The 19,767-nt window shown below is 46.9% G+C and overlaps 1 protein-coding gene across 9 annotated transcripts in view; it reads right to left on the bottom strand.

Moving 5' to 3' along the window:
* KIAA0040 (KIAA0040 ortholog) overlaps positions 1–19,767 on the bottom strand; it is a 62,812-nt gene that overhangs the window by 22,074 nt on the left and 20,971 nt on the right. For 3 of the 9 annotated variants that reach the window (XM_035722162.1, XM_035722161.1, XM_027611032.2), the window contains exon 3: positions 3,827–8,480. The exons of 2 other annotated variants lie outside the window; for them this stretch is intronic. In XM_035722162.1, the coding sequence (XP_035578055.1) occupies positions 8,048–8,347 (300 nt within the window). In that variant the 5' untranslated portion in view covers positions 8,348–8,480 and the 3' untranslated portion in view covers positions 3,827–8,047. 4 more of the 9 variants (XR_003522998.2, XR_003522999.2, XM_027611034.2 and 1 more) reach the window with 3 other exon arrangements.

Here is a 19,767-nt window from a genome sequence, read left to right as displayed (position 1 = left end):
AGATTAAGGAGATATTTAGGAGGAAGGATCGGCAGGAATTGAGGGGGCTGGGTAGTAAAGGGAAGGGTCCTTTCATGGTACACTTTAAAGCTGGTTGTCCTGACAGCAGCTTCCTCTGGGAAAAGGGCCCCAGAGTTTATGTTTGTCACATGACATGACAAGCTCTGCTTTTCAACTTAAAATTCTCAGGGATTCAAGGATCATTAAAGCCAGAACATGCTGAATGAGCCAGGAAGAAAGAGTAAGAATGACTCAAGGCATTGTGAGCAAGGAGATGTCAGGAAGGACAAGCACCAGGTGTGGTGTGGGAAAAGCGAATACGTCGCGGGGGAGACATGCAAACGGACCTACAGTAGGGCAGGAAGAAAAAAGTCTAAGTGATGAAAAGCTCTGGGCAAAACATAGTCATTTGCTTGAGGAAGTCCTCTGCTAACAAAATTTCCAAATCATTCCAGGGGCGGTGAAGAGGATCAGGAAGGAGTTTCTGTCAATAAAGAGTGCAGATCAATATGGTCAGGGCCAGCAGACCCCACGGAGTAGACATGCTGTACCCAGAAAGGCCAGGAGATGGCAGTGTTGTCCCATTGGGAGCATCTCCCTCCAAGGCCCCTTTCCAATCCTCTATAAAGGGGAGTTCTGGGGGCCCTCAATTTTCTTCCTTCCTGAGTAACATGGCCTGGAGAATCAGCTTAGTAGGGATGGCTCAGCATCCAGCCCATGCCTGGTGGTGGTGCAGGTAATGTTACTGCTGGACTAACGCACAAAACAGGAAACTGGGAAATACATAGAAGAAATTGCCTAGTGAAACCAGGACTCTAATCCCCCCACTTGGTCTCCCGGGCTGGTGCTGAGACAGCAGATGGGTCCACTGGCACGATGAAAAGTGAAGGGGGCACCCCCAGAAGAAATTTCAGGCAGCTCCTAATGTGTAAATGAATCCACTTCCCAAAGTCCTTCTGTTTAGTTGGTTGTTTCTGTGGGGGGAGGGGAGGCGGAAATGGGGAATGGGTAGAATTCCACTTCCAATGTTATATAAAGAAGTCAGGTTCCCAGGTTAGCCCATAAATGCCTGTTTATTCTCTAATGCCCATGAATTGCAGTGCATGTATAATGACAGAAATAGAAAATGACAGTATTGCAGTATCGTAATTTAAATAAAGGAAGGAAACAAGATGGAGTGGAAATGGTTCTTTATTTGGGTGAGTGAAGAAAATTAGGTTTAATTAGACAAGGATAAGGAGGTGGGTGAGGCTTGCTATAGAACATCTGAAGGAGTATCTAAGTACTCTGAAGTCTTAGGGGCAGAGCCCTTTAGTGTTTTCAAAAGGTTCTGACTCAAAGGAGGTGCTGCAAGCTAACAGTCTTTGAGGAGCCCAGATCTGCAGATTAGCCTGGACCACGAATGCCCGGTGTGTGGAAAGGGCACTAGGATAGCATCCTGAAGACTTTGGTTTCCATTCCAGGTCTGGGTGAGTTGCTCACCTTCTCTGGGCCTCATATTCTTCATTTATAAGATGGGAATGACCTCAGTCCCTGATGTACTCCCTGCAAGAATCAAATGAGATCCTGAAAACACTCTTATGTAATAGGTGGTAGTAAGAGGGCTTGGATCTTTAGTGCTTATAACTTCAATCAAAACGTTTGCATTTTCTTTCTTCTTTTTCCTCTTCTTTTTTTTCCTTGATAGCCGTGTACCTCTAGCCAATTCTAGGGTGTATGTGCTATGGATCGCCACCAATGGGATTGTTACAGCTCACAAATGGAAGAAAGATAAAAGGCAGAGTGAGAAAGAATCAGACTGGGGTTTCTTGGGGGATGGTATGAATTGAGCTGTACATGAACCCTCCATGGCAGCGTTTCCCCAGTGGTGTTCCTTGGGACGCTTGCCCCTCCAGAGCTGCCAAAAAAAGAGGCTTCATGGCCAAATAAGCTTGGGAAAACTCTGAGTTAAGGGGGAGTTACACTAGTTTCTTTACTATAGTACCTGTTAGAACCTTTAATGTGAGGCATGACTGCAGATCTCATAGGGTAGAGAGGGGAAGTCATGTTACATCGTATTTTGCAAACTTATTTGACCATAGAATTTTTGTTGTTGTTGCTTTCTGAGTAGATAATATTTCTTAAGGTGTGGTTCAGGGACCACTGGCAATTACCTAGAGTGCTTGTTAGAAGAACAGGTGGTCCGGACCCACCCTAGACTTAGTAGATCTATCCGAAAGGCAGAGGGTTGGGGAATCTGCACATGTAAGAAACACTCCAGTCATCCCTTTTCTTTTCTTTTTTCCCCCTAATCAATACATTATTTAGCGTATGGTATGTACTTAGCTCCATTCTAGTTATTGGAAATAAAGTGGTGAGTAAGATAGTTACTCTTCAGGCCTCACAAAGGCTACTTCTAATGAGGATGGGATGGGAGGGGAGAGCAGGAAGACAGGAACATACACAGTGCAGCATAGTCTGATTTTGCTGTGATCCAGAAGACTTGTGTGGTTAGGGAAGCTTTCTTGGAGGCCATGATGTAAACTATGAAATACTTCACCAAAAATATGTAATGACAATTAAGACTTAAGGTTATGAAAATCCCTCATATGTCAGGTGAGCATGGCAGTCTTGACCCTGAAGGATTCGTGAACATCACATAAAACCCAGTGTGTCTTTAGCACATTTAGTTCAAAGCCCAGCCATCTAGCTGGACTGACGCTCTAAGGGAAACACCATAGGAAGTGTAGATGTTGACTCAGTCTTTCTTGATCTGGCCACCAGGGTGCACTGTCACACAGGGTGGTTTGGTTGTGCGCAGGAGGGGCTGAGGCAGGGGTGAGTAGGTACCCTACCCATCACATACGGCAAATTGGCAGTATCGGTACTATTATAGGCTGTGCAGTGTGTGGTGAAATTATGGAACATATCACGCCAAGAGGAATAGAAAATGCACATTATTTTCATCCCCTATCTCATTTGATCTGTCTGCATCATCTGACTCTATGGACTTGCTTTCTTCTTGAAAGTTTCTTCTCCTTTGGCTTCAAGGATACAACTCTCTCATTATCTTCCTTCTACCCTTAATTACAACAACCAACGTTTGCAAAGGCTCTATGCTGAACGCTTTATATGCTTTATCTTATTTATTGCTCTGTCCCTGTGAGAGAGGGACTATCATTCACTCTCCCATACAGGTTAATCTTTACAGAGATTAAGTCATGGCCTAAATTCCATAACCAGTGGGAGATGGAGTTAGCATCAAAATCAGGACACCCTTAGTCCTGAGTCCTAGCCCAATGTGGAAGCAGTGACCACATTGGGCTGTAATGATCGATTAGCTTGTCTGCCTCCCACCCCCCGCCCCCAGCCAGGCTGTGAGCCCCTCCAGGACCACTCTGTGTCGTTGGCATCTAGTAAAGAGCCAAAAATGGTAATGGAATAAGTAATCTCAAAGAGGGAGTTAGATATATGCATGCTGCATGCATGGCCATTCCCGAATGAAGTATCACAGGTATTTGTCCCCATGATGGGGACAGATAGCTGTATTGAAGGAACTTTTTTTTTCTAGTCCTGTAATCCTGTGACTTTGAATTTGGGAAAAATGCTAAAATCAAAGGGCAAGGGGCCAGCACAGAGAGTTCTGGTGAGTTGAGAGTGCTCAAAGCATTGTCCAGATCCATATGCTCAGCATTGCAGGCAGGGCTGAGCCTGGGCAGGTGGGGCTGGTGGCATTTAGCCCTGGCGTCCCCTCAGGTATGCAGCAGCTGTTCCCTACCTGTGGTTTCTGGACAACAGTCTCTGCTCTATCCTGGAAAGTTTTGGAAGTCCTGGAGGAAAGAACAGAGAGCTGAATAAAAACTGTTTCCTTGGGCTGTCGTGGAGTGTGTGGCAATGGGGAAGGGAGCCTAGGAATCAACTAAAACTACAGGAATGTCAGCCTGCCTTAGGGGAAAGAAGACATAGGGGGCGCCGGTGCCATAGATCTGTCTTCCTAAGCCTTAACTGAAATGTAATGAACACAGAGTTTTGTCGGCCTGTTTGACCACTCTGCCACTCCTGTCCCCACCAAGCATCTGGTAGCTGCTAGCCACACATAGCTGTCGAGCACTTGAACTATGGCTGGTATAACTCAGCTACTGGACCTTTAATTTTATTTAATTTTAATTAATTTAAATAGCTACACTTAGCGAATGGTACCATATTGGACCGTGTAGATAGAGAACATTTCCATCTTCTCTACTTCTATTGGACAGCACTGCTCTAGAGGGCTTCTGCTTAATGGCCGGCTTAGTATCATCAGGGGAGGACTTTGGAGCATTGACATTATCCCATTTCTCAACCAGCGCAAAGGTGTGGTCCCCTTGGAAAAAAGATGGGCATTTACACATACATATGTGTGTCTTCCTGTCTGGCTGACTATCTATGTATCTAAGGACCTATGTCTCTAACTATGAATGTATGTATCTGTGTATGTATCTATCTGTGCATCTAACTATGTATGTATCTATCTCCCCAGCAGCTACTGTAGAGACTTTGGATCTCCCCCTTTCCCAGCACCGGATTTAACTTAGAGGTCTATTTTTGGTTTTTGCTATTTTCCTCTTTCTCCTTTAAGAAGACCTTGATTGACCTCACTGAAGGGAATGCTAAGAGTCACCAGAGAGCATCAGTCAGTGTTTTCCCTGCAGTTGGCGCCTCTCAGGTGCCTGGTCTCTGAGGTGTCTGCTCTGCAGGCAGGGATGCGAGAGCATGGTCTTGGTCCTTTGACCTATAACTCTGTCAGGGGGAAGACAGAGCCCTGGGACAGCTGGGTCTTTTGTGTCCTAGTGGGAGTCGCTGCCTTTGTCATTTCTGAGTGATGTCTGGGAGAGGGCAATATTGGATGTCAAGAAAGTAACTGATGCCAACAGGTAAGGAAACCAGGCATGGCCTTTTATTTTCAAAGTCTTTTATTTAAATAATTTTTCTTTTGCATGTGTTTGAATTTTCCAGAAAAAAAAATACTGACAAATACTCTACAGCTTGGACCATTTATACTCTTTTCCAAAAGGTGACTGCCCTTTTTCTACATTTTCCCCTCCTCCAAGAAATAAAAAGGCAAATACATTGAACAGAGGGGAGAAGGCCTCCTCTGATGGTGGTGGCCGAGTTTGGCAGGAGCTGTTCCGATCTCAGCCTGGGGGCTCCTCCCCAAGCCTGTGCTGGTTTAGGAAACCTGTTCTTTATCAGTCTTCTTGCCTCCATTAGCTTAAACTCTCCAAGATGGGCCAAGCAGTCTCGGGTCCCGAGGCACCCTTGGCTGCCGGTGGCAGTTCTGGGGCAGAGGCTGAGGAGAAGGAGTAAAAGCGAAGAGGAATAAAGAAAGGGCTGGACCTGGGATGGTGGTGCTGGGAGGAACAGGAATAATAGAAGATAAAACAGGGCAGAAAGACGAGGATGAGTGGGGATGACAGGGAATGGCTCTGATGATTGCCTTGGGCCCCTCGCACAGACCCAGGTATTCAACAGAAGTTTGGGGGCCAAGGGCACCCCGGGCAGTGTTGGAGGGACCCTGGCGGAGGTTGTCAGGGGAGGCTGGGGAGGAGAAAACATAAGCCTCACTCAGCATCTGGGTCTCCTGAGTCCTAGGCTATGGAAGCAACAGAGAAGTGGGTTTCTGGGTGTTTCGCGCCTGGAGGTAGTTCAAGTCCATTTGATTAGGAGACAGCAGGGCGGTGCCCCTGGAGACAGAGGCCTTGTCATGGCAATGACAACCAACTGCGGTCTTAATTCAAACTAGCAGCCAGTTGCCATGACAACCGTGTTACTTGTGTGGTCCCTGATCTTAGGGATCCTCTCTCCTAGATCACATCTGACACCCAGCCTCAGCCGTCAGCTCTGCGTCTCCCTAAGTCATCCATCTTAGGGGGCTTGAGAATTGGAGGCAGGAAGGGCAGCCGGTCCCAGTGGGCAGTGGCCGACGCGGGGAGGCACGTGCATTTGGTGTGGGGTGATGAGCGGTCATCCTGTGATGGGAAGGGGACAGCTAGATGCTCCCTGACAGGCTGTCCATGTACAGGGGGGACAGAGAAGCAGAGAGTGCTTCTTTCTCTGCTCAAAGGGGTTAAGGAGTAGGGGGTCTGAGTGCCCAGGGCATTTGGGGCCCCTTGGTATGAGAAGGTGGGTGTGACTGGTTCTAAAATACATGAAGGCCTGAATTATGACCCACAGGGCGGCCCATTAGAAGACCCTGGTGCAACGGTCACCACCAGACGCCTGCCCTCCTCAAGCCTGGAGTCTACCTGCAGGGCACGTAAACACCAGGCAGCTTAGCAGAGCGAACAGCGCGTACATTTGTCCATGAACACAATCTTGCAGAACAGCTATCAAAGTTTAGCTACATTGTTAATTAAATTGCAATTTTACTGCCATTTAGAACAGCTTTTGTGGGGAAATATTTCAAGAGAGCTACCCAGCAGATTTGCAAGTGACCTTTCAGAGCACAACCCGCTCTCAATTTGGGAAGTCTCCATCTTTGTAATATGGTCACAATACAATCAGAATACCAACCAGTTTGTCATGTAAATGGATTAACTCAGCCTCCCAACCTCAGCCTGCTGGGGAGACAGACACTCTCCTCAACTCCCTGTGGATCTAGACTACCTGTCATCATGGGTCTCAGGGCATCCACGTCAACCTGACTGTTGGTTCTGCATGCAGCCTCTGGGGAGCATTCAATGCCCACCTTCCATCCTTTGCAGCAATTAGTGGTCTCAGAAAAGAAGGTCACTTGGGGGGATCAGCGAGGTATCACACATTTACCCTTAACATCATTGCATATCCAACAGCAACCACAGACAGTTCTAAGTATCTACTGTGTGCAAGGCACTTGCCTGAGCTTTGAGATAAATATGACTAAACCTCTATATAGCTTTCTTCTACTTTCATTTACACTCTATAACTTCTGTATCCCATCTGCAGCATACCATGCATTTATTACAACCTTATGAAAGTGTTTCCAGTGGGCCTTCTGGGAGACTGTGCCAGAAATTTTCTTAATTCCTTCCCTGCTGAAAAGCTTTGGTTACACAGGAGATCCCTAGCTCGGGTGTAACATCCCTTTCCTATCTGTAAAACAGACACTGCCCAGGTCCACAGCTGCAGTTCACTGAAGTGGATGGAGTATGCCTGGTTTCCAGAGAATTCTAGAAGTCACTTCCAAGAGCTGTTTGTGTTTGGAGAAGGGCACCTTGTTGAGTGGTTCTGGGGGTAGCATCTCAAAGAGAGGTCTTAGACAACATTAGATACCTATCAGTGGAAATGGGGACCTTGTCATGAGTTGCAAGATGGTGCTTTCAATGAATTTTGATCCTTCTCACTTTAAGCTTTGCCTCCCAGATGAGAAACATGGGAACTTTGTGTGTCTGTATCAATACACAGGGATGGGAACTGTACCAGGTTGTTGGAATGTCCAAATATGAGGATTTCCAGTAAAATGTTATGGAGGAATAGGAACAAGAAAGCACATATCTCTAACCTGAGTGGTAGATGGGTAGACAGTGCAGAGGTACCTTGCCTGGTTATATAATTGTGCATGTGTGCTAGAATCTGGCCAGGCCTTCCTATGAGACATTTTTGGGAGAGCAGATAATGTACTTGCACAAAGTAGATATTCAATGGATATTTGATGAACAGAATATATTTGCCCAGGTACCTGTTGCCTGAATGTGTGTGTGTGTGTGTGTGTGTGTGTGCATGTGTGCGCATTTGGGAGACATGTCAAGATGTATGGACAAACATTCTTTGTGCTTTTGCATATGGAGCTTGCTAGAGATAGGTGGAAGGCATGCCTGAGTCTGTGGCAAAGAGCACTGCTATTGGACACATAGCTGCCAAGACAGTACCCAAGAATTGTCCGTGTTCTTCCCGGGCTGTCCTCCGGTGGGGCATCCAGGCTGAGGTTTGTCCCTTGGTTAGTTCCTCTGTGGACATGAGCGCGTCACTTTAGGGATGGCTGCTCTCTAGCCTGTGTGTACTTAGAAGGTGGCTTAGCCCCCGAGAAAGGACGCCTATGCTTCCTGCCTAACTAGACAGGCAGTGATGGCCTCTTTTCCATCTGGAGAAGCTTGGGCTGAGCAGAGATCCAGAGGTCTTCTTCAGCCTTCTTCTTCTTCTTCCTCTTCTTCCCCTTGTTTCGCTCTGGCTGTTGGTCATTCTTGCCTGGCCGGCTCCAGCAGCAATGACAACAGATGAAGAGGAACGTGATGACCACTAGCAGTGGCAGCCCCAGAAGGATGCCCAGGCAGATGGTGTTGAAGAGGCCCTCTTGGTGTTTGGTCAAGATGGTGTCCCAAATGAGACTGAAGAAGGAGCTGATTTTCTCCATGGTGCTTGGCTAGACTGGGGCCAAAGGAAACTCTCAGCTCACTAGCAAGTCCTGGGCTCAAGAGGATGCAGCCTTGTCCACTTGTAAGTTATTCCTCTTCCAGCTTTGGGTTTGGGCATGCCAATGTTAGCAGCTGAAGAGAGCAAAACAGACAATTCAAGAGAAACGCAGCAGGAATGGTCTATGATTTTTAACAACATCATATTTTTTAAGCTTGGGAAAAGGGAGGGAATTGGAGATTTCCAGAGTTCACTGAAATGGTACTGAAATTCAATAAATAAAATAAATGCATGCATTTAAGTAGGTACTAACGAATTCTTATACACACTGTATAGGGCTTAGTGTACAAGAATTAATAGTATGTCAGACCCAGCATGTAGCAGGTGCTCAGCATTTGCTGGATAAATGAATCAAGTGTAGATTCAGTGTTCTGGGTAGGGGTTGGTGCCTCTACAAGAGCAGCTCTCAATCTTTTCTCCCTGCAGCTCACCTGATAGATGCCGAACACATACTACTCATGGGAGAGCTGTATGTGACTTTCTATGAATGCAACTTGCCATTTTCAGTACTTACTAAAGCTTAAGCACAAGGTGAAATGTCTAAATCTTGCTGCCTGTCATAGGGGGCTTCGATCTCCACCAGGCTGTGGTTCTTGTCCTGTCTCACCCCTGCCTTCATGCTCTCTTCTCTGCTCCATCTCCTCCCTCCTTACCTCCCACTCCTGTGCCCAAAGAGGACTCACCGAGCCTTGCAGTGGGAGACCATTTGCTGGTTCCCTCTGTTTCTACCGTCCTCTCCCTCATTGTCCTCATCTCTGCTTCCTGTCCCTCAACCAAATATTCCCAAGTCTCCTTCTCTGCCTGTTCCTGTTCTTTGCCGTGGAAAAGGAGTCTTGCAGGCTGCTCAGCAATGGTGTTTGGAAACTGGGATGGGATCCCTACTGCCATCCTGAGCTCAACTTACAGCCAGGGCTGTTCTGGTCGCTTGTACAGAGTGGCCCTTCTTCCACTGGTACCCCTTTCACCTCTCCACATACATCTTAGGCCTCAGCTCTTGAGTATGAAGTCTTAACAGGCTCCTTTGGTTCTGGAATCCACAGATTCTTGTGTCTAAAGACTTGGAGGGCAGCATGTTTCAAGGAAATTCAAAAGACCTTCTGGTACAGACACGGCCTGGGACCCAAAGATCAAAGACTCATCGATTTTCAGGCTGGAGACCTTAGAGATCATCCCAACCAATGCTCTCGCTTAAAGATTAAGAATCTGAGGCCCAGTATGGGGGAGGTGATATGTCTAAGGCCACGCAGAGATGCACCGAACACCCAGAGTTCGGGACGATGACATTACTTTATATTTGCATTTTACTCGCTACTTTTCTAATCACTTTCATATGAATTATATTTTTTAAAGAGAGCAACAGGATGGTGCATTGTCTATGCAGAAAAGTGCTGGGGGACCTGGGTTCACAATCAGCATGAAGTCCAGGCTTCATTCTGTTGTCCTGCACTGGGACACACATGTGTGTCCCCTCCTGGGTAGTGTGTTATACTCGGGGGTTGTCTTCAGAAGCCTGATTCCTTGGATAGCACTCTGTAAGTGTCCCGTGTACCCGTGTGTCCTTCCAAGTCCACCTGAACCCAGTCCTAGTCTGCTGGCATTTAGACTCACACATTGTGCATACAAATCATTCAATTGTATAAATTGGTACCTACTCCCTTGCCGTCTGGTCCATGAAAATGAAGTAATGCTAAGCAATGGCACTGAGATCCCAGTCACCATTCTAGGCACTTCTCCCCAACTGACTCATTTCATTTCATCACAACTTAATGGAGGAGGTACAGTTATTTCCCTCATCTTGCAGGTGAACAGGCGGAGGCACAGATCACACACCAAGTGACTGGCAGAGCTGGCCTTACTGATTCTGGAAAGTTTGGCTCCAGATCCCCGAGGGGTGAGCTCCTCACAGGTGTTGCTCTGAGCCTCCTATTCCTTTGTGTGGAATTAACCCATTTTGGCAAGTAGCCCAGGATTTATAGAATCTTACAATACGTGGCCATTCCCCGGATTGACTTCAATGTTTATCCCAATCTGTTGTGGAAAAAGACTACAGAGTGATTTATTTCCCATTGTCAGATACTTCACAAATGCGGAAGATACATACAATAAAAATCCAGTCCTGCTCAAGTGGAGGTTTATAGAAAGCATATGACTGCCTGAACTTAAACTCAACATGCAACAAAGAAAAACGTTCTGAGAAGTCACATCCCCTTGCCAGAAGCTCTGCCTGAGCCCCTTTGAGGCCCTGGGAATATCACATGCCATGGATCTGCCCACACACCATCAAGCCCACAGCTTCTTTGTTGAGAAAACACACCCTTGAGCATCCTCTAACTGCCCCCATCCCCCATCAAGGCCACTCCACGGTCTTGCTCCTTCTCACCCACTTGTGTCTCTGGCTTTTCCTTCTTGCTTTGCCATCACCTTAGCTTTTACTCCAGCCCTTGTTTGGCCCCAGAGTTTTTTGGCCCATCTGGAGGGAATGTCCTGCTCTGCTGCGGGAAGACTCTGGGTATTTTTCACTAATTTGATTCACACGTATACTTTTCTGGGACCAAATGCGCCTTGTACTGCATGTCTATGACTCAGATTAGACACCACCACCATATTTGTTGACAAACTCTTCTTGCCAGATGTCACACTGGTCCCTGCAGGGAGCATCATGCATCAGGGGCCCACTTTTGGATTCAACCAGGGAGAAAGAGGAAGGGCTTTGAGCCCTTGGAGAATATCAGGGCATTTTTTCATGAAGATAGAGCCATCTGAGGAGGACCTGGAAAGAGGAGCCGGATCTTGACAGAGAAACATGGGTAAAAGGATGTGCACAGATTCTAGGCAGAGAAACTTTTAGAACATGGCAGGAGAACAGGGTGCCTTCTGGTGAGCCTGGGGCTCAGAGTGTGAGAGACGAGGACTGTAGGTTGTGGCCAGGGTAGAGAGGGCCTCCATGGGGTGTGTGTTTATTTGGGGGCTTTGTAATAGGAGGATGCCCTTCAAGAAAAGATAACGGGGTGAGAACAGCCCTGGAAAATGTCTTAAGAGAGCTCTTTATCCATTTAATGAACATTTATTGAACACCTAATACGTGCCACACACTGTGTTAGCTGTTAGGATTCAGTGATGAAGGACAAAGACACGGGGACTTGTATTTTCCAGGAGAGTTACTATTATTCAGGGATCATGTTGTAAAAGACAAATATAATAAGCAAATTTCAACTTAGGTTGCTTAGTTGGCCGAAATAGAAGCATGCATTTGAATTATGTGTTTATCTCAGTGTCCCAGGCCCTCCTACCACTCCCAACCTTTGTCTCAAATTCGTCTATCCGATGACACCTAAAATAGCCTTTGAATAAATAGATTTCTTTTCAAGCTAAAGCTAAGTCAATAATTCACTTTTGGACTCCTGGAGGTACTTATTTGAGTCTACTCTCCATATAGCCAAGGAGAGTATTCATTAACATTTGGGAGCCCGGTCTGGGGAAAGTTCAATTAAAAAGGTATTCTTTGTATTTTTTAATCTAAGAATTCTCTTCTAGGCCCCCCCAGTTTACTTGCTGAGCTCTGCTAATCTATACTGTTTAGTTAGTGTTTATGAGCCTCACATTGTTAGCATTTCCAGGAAACAATCAAATATCTCCTTGGTGGTATGAATTAAAAGTTAGAGCTTCCACAGAATGTTTTGTAAAAGGAGCCACACTTTGGGCCTTAGGAATGCTCTCTGGGAGACTCCATCATTTTGCTGGATCTCAAGTATTGCTGACACTGTTTGAAAGGTAATTAGTCTACTCCTCCAAAACCACAATAGGTGCCAACAAACTTGATTGTGTGATTGTTGTTATGGGGGAGGGTGTGTGGAGAAAGAGGAGGGGAAATGTTACTTTTAGTTTCCTTAAAACCAGAAATGACTCATCCTTATATCCTCTGTGGTATCTCGCTGGGGAGAGAGTCATTCATTCATTCTTTCTTCCAAGAGGCTTCAATCTGTCCGTATGTAAGGTGTTGATTGGTAATAATGATCGCAGAGCCAGAAGACCTGGGCCAATCTGTGCAGCCTTGGTGAGTTACCGAACCTCAGCTACAAAATGAAGCTAATGAGCTTCCCTCTTAACGATGTGAGGATTAAAAGAGCTCAATATATTTAATGCATTTTGTAAGTGTAAAATGCTATAAAACAATCTATGAAATAGTGAGGTATCTCCAGATAACAATGGACTAATTCTAGCCTTTCTTTCTCCCTCCCTTACCTACAAGCCCAATTCTCACCACCAAAGAACCATGGGCCCCCATCCCATTCAAATGAAAAGAACTTCACAGGTAACCTTGCTGCTTATGGCTGGTCTGAGGGTCTGTGGCTGTAATTCTAGACTCTGGCATCCAGCAACAGAGTTGCTTGGGGACATCTGTTGGTGTCTGGAGGATTGTTGAGCTCATAAAGTAAGGCCTGGGGAGAACACTTAGCCCTCTGTGGGCCGAGGCTCCCCCCCAGCCTTTGGAATCCCTGAAAGTGTACATGGATCATCCTTCTCCAGAGAGGTCTGATCCATCCCTGAGAGACAAGAGCTGCTCCAGAGTTGGCAGGAGTTGGCCAGGCTGGCCCTTGGGCTGGTTTTCCTTCTGGAGCCCCCAGGCAGGGGGCAGGGCATGCTACTTTGCATTGTCTCTCTTTGATCCTGTTTATTCGATGAAATAATACATGTAAAGCTGTAAAGTAGTGTCTGTGGGATAGTAAATGCTTTCTAGAAAGGCTAATGATAAAGATCATGATGGTACCCAGTTAAAATCCCTAAGAGCAACTCCACAGTGACCTCCACATGGTCTAAATCTTTTGCCTTCTAATGGGGGGTGGGCTGAGGTGGGAGGTTCGGGTCTCCCTTTGACCCTTCAAAGACTCCTCTACTGCAGCTGCAGGCTCCAGGCTATGCATGGGTGGCCTTGAGGGGGTGGGGCAGCATCTTATAATTGAAAGTTGGCAGCAAAGACCTCCCTTGGCCTTTCCTCAAGTGATTTCATTGAGTTTTCTACCTTACGCTGTGGTTATCACTCTGCTGCTTTATCCCTTCACCCAAGGACGGACTTCTGGCCAGGCGGGCTGCTAAAAGTCACCTAGGGAGTTAGTTAAATTCAGATTCCTGAGCCCCACTCCTGGAGACCCTGATGCAGTGGGTCTAGGGTGGGCCCTGGAATTTATGTTTGTAACAAACAGCGCAAGTGTTTCTGGACAATTGTCAGGTATAAAAACCGTGGTATGAGCAAGTTGTTGAATAAGCATAGGAGGCTTGTGTTGAATGAGGGAATGGTCATGGGTGAGGGGAGGTGGGGAAGAGGTCTGTCTTCGTGCCCTGCAGCATGGTGGCATAACTTCTCGCTCTTGTGTAGTCAGCGCATCTGGGCCAAGACTACTGTCCTGGAGGTCACAATTCAATGCAGCAAACATGCACTGAACACCCAAGATGTCACCAGCCCTGAGCACTTTCCAGTTGAGCGAAGAGGAGAGGGAAGAAAAAAAAAAGCAGAAGTATAGTGTGATGAGTCCTGCGGTCAAGTTCTGTGTAAAGGGACATGAGAATAGCCTAGGGGAAAGAGTAAGCAGTTTGGCCTGGAGAAAGTCACAGGAAAGAAATGAAAAGGAAATTATAATCAGGACAGGTGTCTGTTCAGTCACTCCTTCAGTGACTTTCTACGGAGCACCTTTTATAGTCTGAGAACGGTGTCGGGTCCTGGGTATCCAGGAACAAGCAGACCAGGTCCCAGTTCTTTTGTTGCTCCAAGTCTAGTGTGGGAAGCAGATTCATCAGAGAGTCCCACAGACAGGTGTGAAATTATAATATGGAAAGTGTGACAGAAGTGATGCTGAGTAATGCCCACCACGGAGGTGGGGGCAGGCTCTGGGTGGGGCTGACTTAACTGAGATCTGAATTACAAAAACGTGGTCAATTACAAAAACAAAGACATGGTCAGAGCGCCTGAAAAGTCTCCAAACATAGAATAAACCTATTTAAAGCATTTTCAAGTAATTTGCTTGATAGGTTTTTTGTCAACGCTCAGATACCTTTTCAGCTGAAGTGCCTCTAAATTGAAAACAATGAGTTCAGTTGCTGATATGTTATAAAGTGTCCCCCAAAAGTCTAGAAACACAGGGAAATGTGTGTTTTGTGCCTTTTCTCAGACAAACGGTTGGACCCACTGCTTCTTCTGAAAAGGATGTGAAGGACAGTGTGGTTGAACTCAGTGGCAGCGAGTGGCGGTGACAGTGGGGTGATGTGAGGCCCATGAGGCAGGTGGCCCCACCCCCCGTAGGGCTTGTAAGCCCTGTTAATGGTCAGTGTGGGCTGCAGGAGCCATAAGCAACAAGGGGACATCATCGGTCCGTGTTCTGTAAAGAACAGTGTCACAGAGGTGAGAGAGGACCAGTTGGTGGGGGCAAGAGTGGGAAGCAGGATTACAGTTGTTCAGGGGAAATGGCAGCAGGGGTGAGGGTGAGGGTGGGGGCAGAGGGTGGTACAAATGGCCAGACTTGGGTGTTCTCCAGAGGATGTGGTGGGAGAGCTCTTGGGCAGAGGGGCATGAGGGGGTGTCCCTGGGCTGTGCTCTGCTCTTCCTCTTCCAGCCCTGGTCCCTGGGCAGGTCTCCGAGTCTGGCATTTTTTATTTTTTCTAGGCTAGGAATCTCATCAGTCTCTACCTGACTCCCTGCCCTTTCTCCTGGAGGTTTGGAGCATCTTATTCAGCCCCAGGCCTCTCCAACCCTGCCCGCCCAAACCTTACCCCTGCAGGCCTTGCAAAATCCCTATGGTGACAATTATGTCACGCGCTTCAGAGACCAAGGTGTTCTGGCAGTGGGGGCACGGAGAGGAATCTCAGTCAGTAGTCATTAACTCTGCTGTTCTGGATATATATTTTCTTGATGGTTCTCACCTTGCTCACCTGGCATGCTCAGATGCCCTCTAATAGATGTAAGTACTGTTTTGTACAAAAATGGCCAGATCACAGCAATAATCTGTTTGTGGAGTACTGTGTTTATAATGTGGTTCCAGGCATGATGAAATAGATATCTGTATTTTCCCCAGTGTAAGTAATTGCCTCAAGTAACTAGTTCTGATGCAAAGTTGGAGGCTCTTTTCCTCCCCCAGCGTATACATTTGTGGTATGTAACTAGATATTGAGTATTAGAAGAAAACAGATAGGATTTTCCCTCAGAATCAATGTTATAATTATGGTTGCAATTTTGAACAAAGGCACACAGAGGTCATCAATATAAAAATGATTAAGGCACCGTGATTATTAAAAATGAGAAAACGGTGCATTATTGTATAGACATTCTGAATTGGAAGAATCCAGATATGGGTCATTTGGTGGGTACCCTCACTTTATTGATAAGAAATCTGGGACCAAAAGAGGTTATTATTTGCTGGAGGTCACCCAGCTGACAGTTGTTGGGGTCAGGGCCAGAACAAATGTCTTCTGACTCCCAGCACCCCCTTCCACCAAGATATCCCTTATAAAAGTCTTTAAAAATAAAGCACTGAGCCAGGTCTTGGCAAGATGCCCACAGTATCCTTATCCTGGGCATAGGCTAGACCACCCTTCTCAGTCCCCTTAAATCTTTGTGGGGCCATGTGACTGAGTTCTGGCCATAGGAACATGGGCCTGGCTCCCAAAATCTGTCCCAAGATCCTCCATGTTCGCTCTGCTTGCTCACTGCTGGCCAGACACTAAGGACCCAGTGGAGGACTCCAAGGCCCCCGGGGTTGGCCAAGAAGAAGGTGTTCCTGAATGACTGCTAGCAGGATACCCCTACAGACCACAGTGAACAGGCGTGAGTGAGAAATAAGCCTTTGGTGGGTAAAACCACTGATTTTGAGGATGATTTGCTAAAGCAGTTAGCCCATCCTGACTAATACAAGTGACAAAAAGGTACTGTTGGTAATGATTATAACACATATACAATGAGGTCGACAACTCTCCTAGAGAGTTTGCAGTTCCGACCTGAAACCTGAAAGGGGTTCAGGCAACTGCTTCAGAGTGCTGTGTTGGAATCCCAGCTCTGCTACTCACTGACTACATCACACTGGGCAGGTCACTTCACCTCTCTCCCCGGGGCTCAGTTTTCTCATCTGTTAAATGGGACTTGCTAATAGGAGGAGGTTGTAAAAACTAAGTGAGTCAGTATGTGTAGAGCTTCTCAGACCCGAGCCTGGCCCTACATGTGAGCCCTTATTATCTGACCCCAAACAAACAGGCTGGCTCGAAGAAACATCCCTCAGCTCCTGAGCTCATAATGATTTTGTTTGCCATTTTAGAATTGGGATGGTTCTGAAGTCATGACTTTGACTATATAGGTCTCCTTTAAAAGGCATTTTTTTCCCCTCTCCTTTCTCTAGTTTTCCTGTAGTAAGGAGATTCTTTCTAAATTATGCCACTTGTCATTCTTTTTCAAAGCAACCATTTCAGAATTAACATAGGTACAGGTGTCAGTGGGAAGCAGTATTATGAGGATTTGGATACAGGCTATTTACCTTTTCTCCATGGATCCCCCCTCACCGGGCAGAGCGGGACACAAGCCTCCTCCCTCACCCCCACCCCACACCGTCTTTCCTCGCCTCGCTCCCTCTTTCTTTCCTTCTGCCAGTGTCTTAATGAACTCCCAGCACGCGTCATTCCTGTCCTAGGTACTGCGGACACAGTCATGCGTAACACAGATGTGGTCAAGCTACTTACGGGGAGAAGGTAGATAACAAACAAGGGTACAAACAAATAAACCAAGATATATTGTTAGTGCTCTAAGGAATTAACTGGCCTGGCCTGTGTGGAGATGACTTTGAATGGAGGTCCGAGGAATGGCGAGGATCCAGTTGTGTGCCGAGCTTAGGGAAGGGCCTTCTAGGGGGCAGGACAGCAGGGTGAAGACTCTGAAGGGGGAAAGAGCTCGGCTGACCCTACGAGAGGAGGCGGCCAGGGCCTGGGAGCCTGTGAGCCCCCAAGGTGAAGCGTGGTTTAACCTGGGCAGCTCTGGCCATGAGTACAGAGGGCAGAGGGTAGAAGGAGAGGCAAAGAAAGGGGCCTGGGTAGGACAGAGGCCCTTTTTTTTGTCCCCATTGGATCACATTTGTCTGAGCCCTCAAACTGGTTCCTAGTTCCTCTTTCCTCCCATTCAACTTTCTAAAGTCTGCAAGTGGTCACAACTCCCTGCTCAGCCCCTCTTCGGCTCTTCATCACTTACCTGATAGTCACAACTCCTTAGCAAGGAGGACATATCACTCATGAGTTCGTCCCTCCTATCATCGCAGCCTCATCTCCCACCAGCACTATCCTTATGACCACATCTTCCAGAATTCTCCGGAATGTTCCTGCGCTCTCCCTTTGTCATGCTGTGCCACATGCTGTTCCATCTGCCTGGAATGTCTTCTTACCTTCTTCCCTCGGCCCATTCACGGGAGAACTCTGTCCCTCATCATCCTCTGAGAGGTCTTCTGGGACTCCCAGCCCCCCAGGCCCAAGCTCCCCCCCATTGATTTCTTGCTCTTCTGAGCTCTCATAGAGCCAATAACCTCCCACAGTCCTTATCTTACGGTATTACAATGATTTGTTTTCTCTGACAAATGATAAGAATACAGAAAAGTACAAAGTCACATAGATTAATATTTTATATACATATATTAATATACATAGGACTTGTTGACTTGTTTCTCTCACACTCAGCTGCAAGCTCCTACATGGCAGTGATTCTTACTCATCTGCTGAACTTGACACCCTCATTCAATGCCTGTCACACAATAGGTGCTAATACATAATTGATGAATGGATGATTTCTTTCAATGCTCGGACTAAGCAGAAGACAGACTGTAACCTTGGTTTCCCCAGTTAAGGGTGGAATGGTGTCACCTCCCCCACTTTTTTAGGTTGAAGTCCTAAGCCCTAGTACCTCAGAATGTGACCTTACTTGGACACAGCATTGTTGAAGATGTGATTAGTTAAGACCAGGTCATGCTGGAGCGAAGTGGGCCCAGAGTCTAATATGACTGATGTCCTTCATAGAAAGGGGAAGTCTGGACATTGAGATAGATGTGCACAGAGGGAAGACCAAGGGAAGAGACAGAGAGCGAAGATGGCCATTTACAAGCCAAGGAGAGAGGCCTGGAACAGGTCCTTCCTTCATGGCCTTCAGAAGCAACTGACCTTGCCAACCTCTTGATTTCAGATTTCTAGCCTCCAGAACAATGTGAGACAGATACATTTCTGCTCTTTAGGGCATCCAGCTTGTGCTTGGCTATGGTAGCCCCAGGAAATGAAGAGTTCCCTTTTGCTTCACCCCTGCTCCCACCTCATCAGCAGGTCCTATCAGCTCTGTCTACAGAATAGATCCCCAATCCATTCAGGTCTCTCCATTCCAAGGCTAGGTCACCATCATCTCTCACCAGGATTACTGAGATAGCTTCTTACCCAGGATCTGCTTCCCTGCTTCCCTCTCTTTAGGCTGTTCTCCCCATACAAGCCAGGCGATGTTGCCCTTACCCCCACACCTCCACTCACCACCATTCCCGCATGGTTTCCCAAGGCCTGTAAAGCGAAGTCTAAGCCCTTAACAGATCCCACAAGTGACCTCCTTCGTCTGGCCCTGCCTCCTTTAATCTCATCTTGTACCCCCTTCTCACTCACCGTGTCCTGGACACACCTGACTTCAGGACTGTCCACCCCCTCCGGACCTTGTTTGTCCCTTTGGTACGTTTATTCTCAGATCTTGGTGTGACTGACCACTGCATCACAGTCAGGGCTCAGCTCAAATGCATTCCCACTCAAATGGAACCTCACCAAGAGGCATTTTTAACTAAGAAGCCCAACCCCCCAGTCAACCTCTCCCCCGTCATCCCGCCCTTCTAGTGTTTTCCACCACTAAATTTCCCATTTGAAGATAATGTTCTGGTAACTTCAGTTTACACTTGTATTCACTGCCTTCCTGCACTGGAGCTGAGCTCCATGAGAACACGGCCCTGGTCTGTCTCGTTCCGTTTGGATGCCCAGAGTCTGGCATGTAGCTGGATCAATGAATGAAGTCATGCCAGCTAACCCAACGGTCCTGAAGGAAAAGAGATCTTGAAAAAAAATGTTGTTCAGTCAGCCCAGGTCATTAGGGAGAGAGAGCTGGGGCAATGAAAAGTACAGAAACGTGACCATCAGTCATATCTGCGGCCAGACTTGGATGACAATGACCCACCATTTAGCCCATGGTCCAGCCATATCCTCCAGCCAACTCACTCGTTTCAGGAGGAAATAATGATCAAGAAAATTCCATATCACTGAAAGCAGTAGGGGGTGGGGGTGTGCTTTATCAGCTCCTATATTATCACCTACCTTCCTTTTGCTCAG

Source organism: Zalophus californianus, chromosome 10 (genome assembly GCF_009762305.2).
Source record: "Zalophus californianus isolate mZalCal1 chromosome 10, mZalCal1.pri.v2, whole genome shotgun sequence".
Classification (NCBI taxonomy): Eukaryota; Metazoa; Chordata; class Mammalia; order Carnivora; family Otariidae; genus Zalophus; species Zalophus californianus.
The sequence above is the reverse complement of the archived record's forward strand: the minus strand, read 5'-3'. Positions and strand labels throughout refer to the sequence as shown.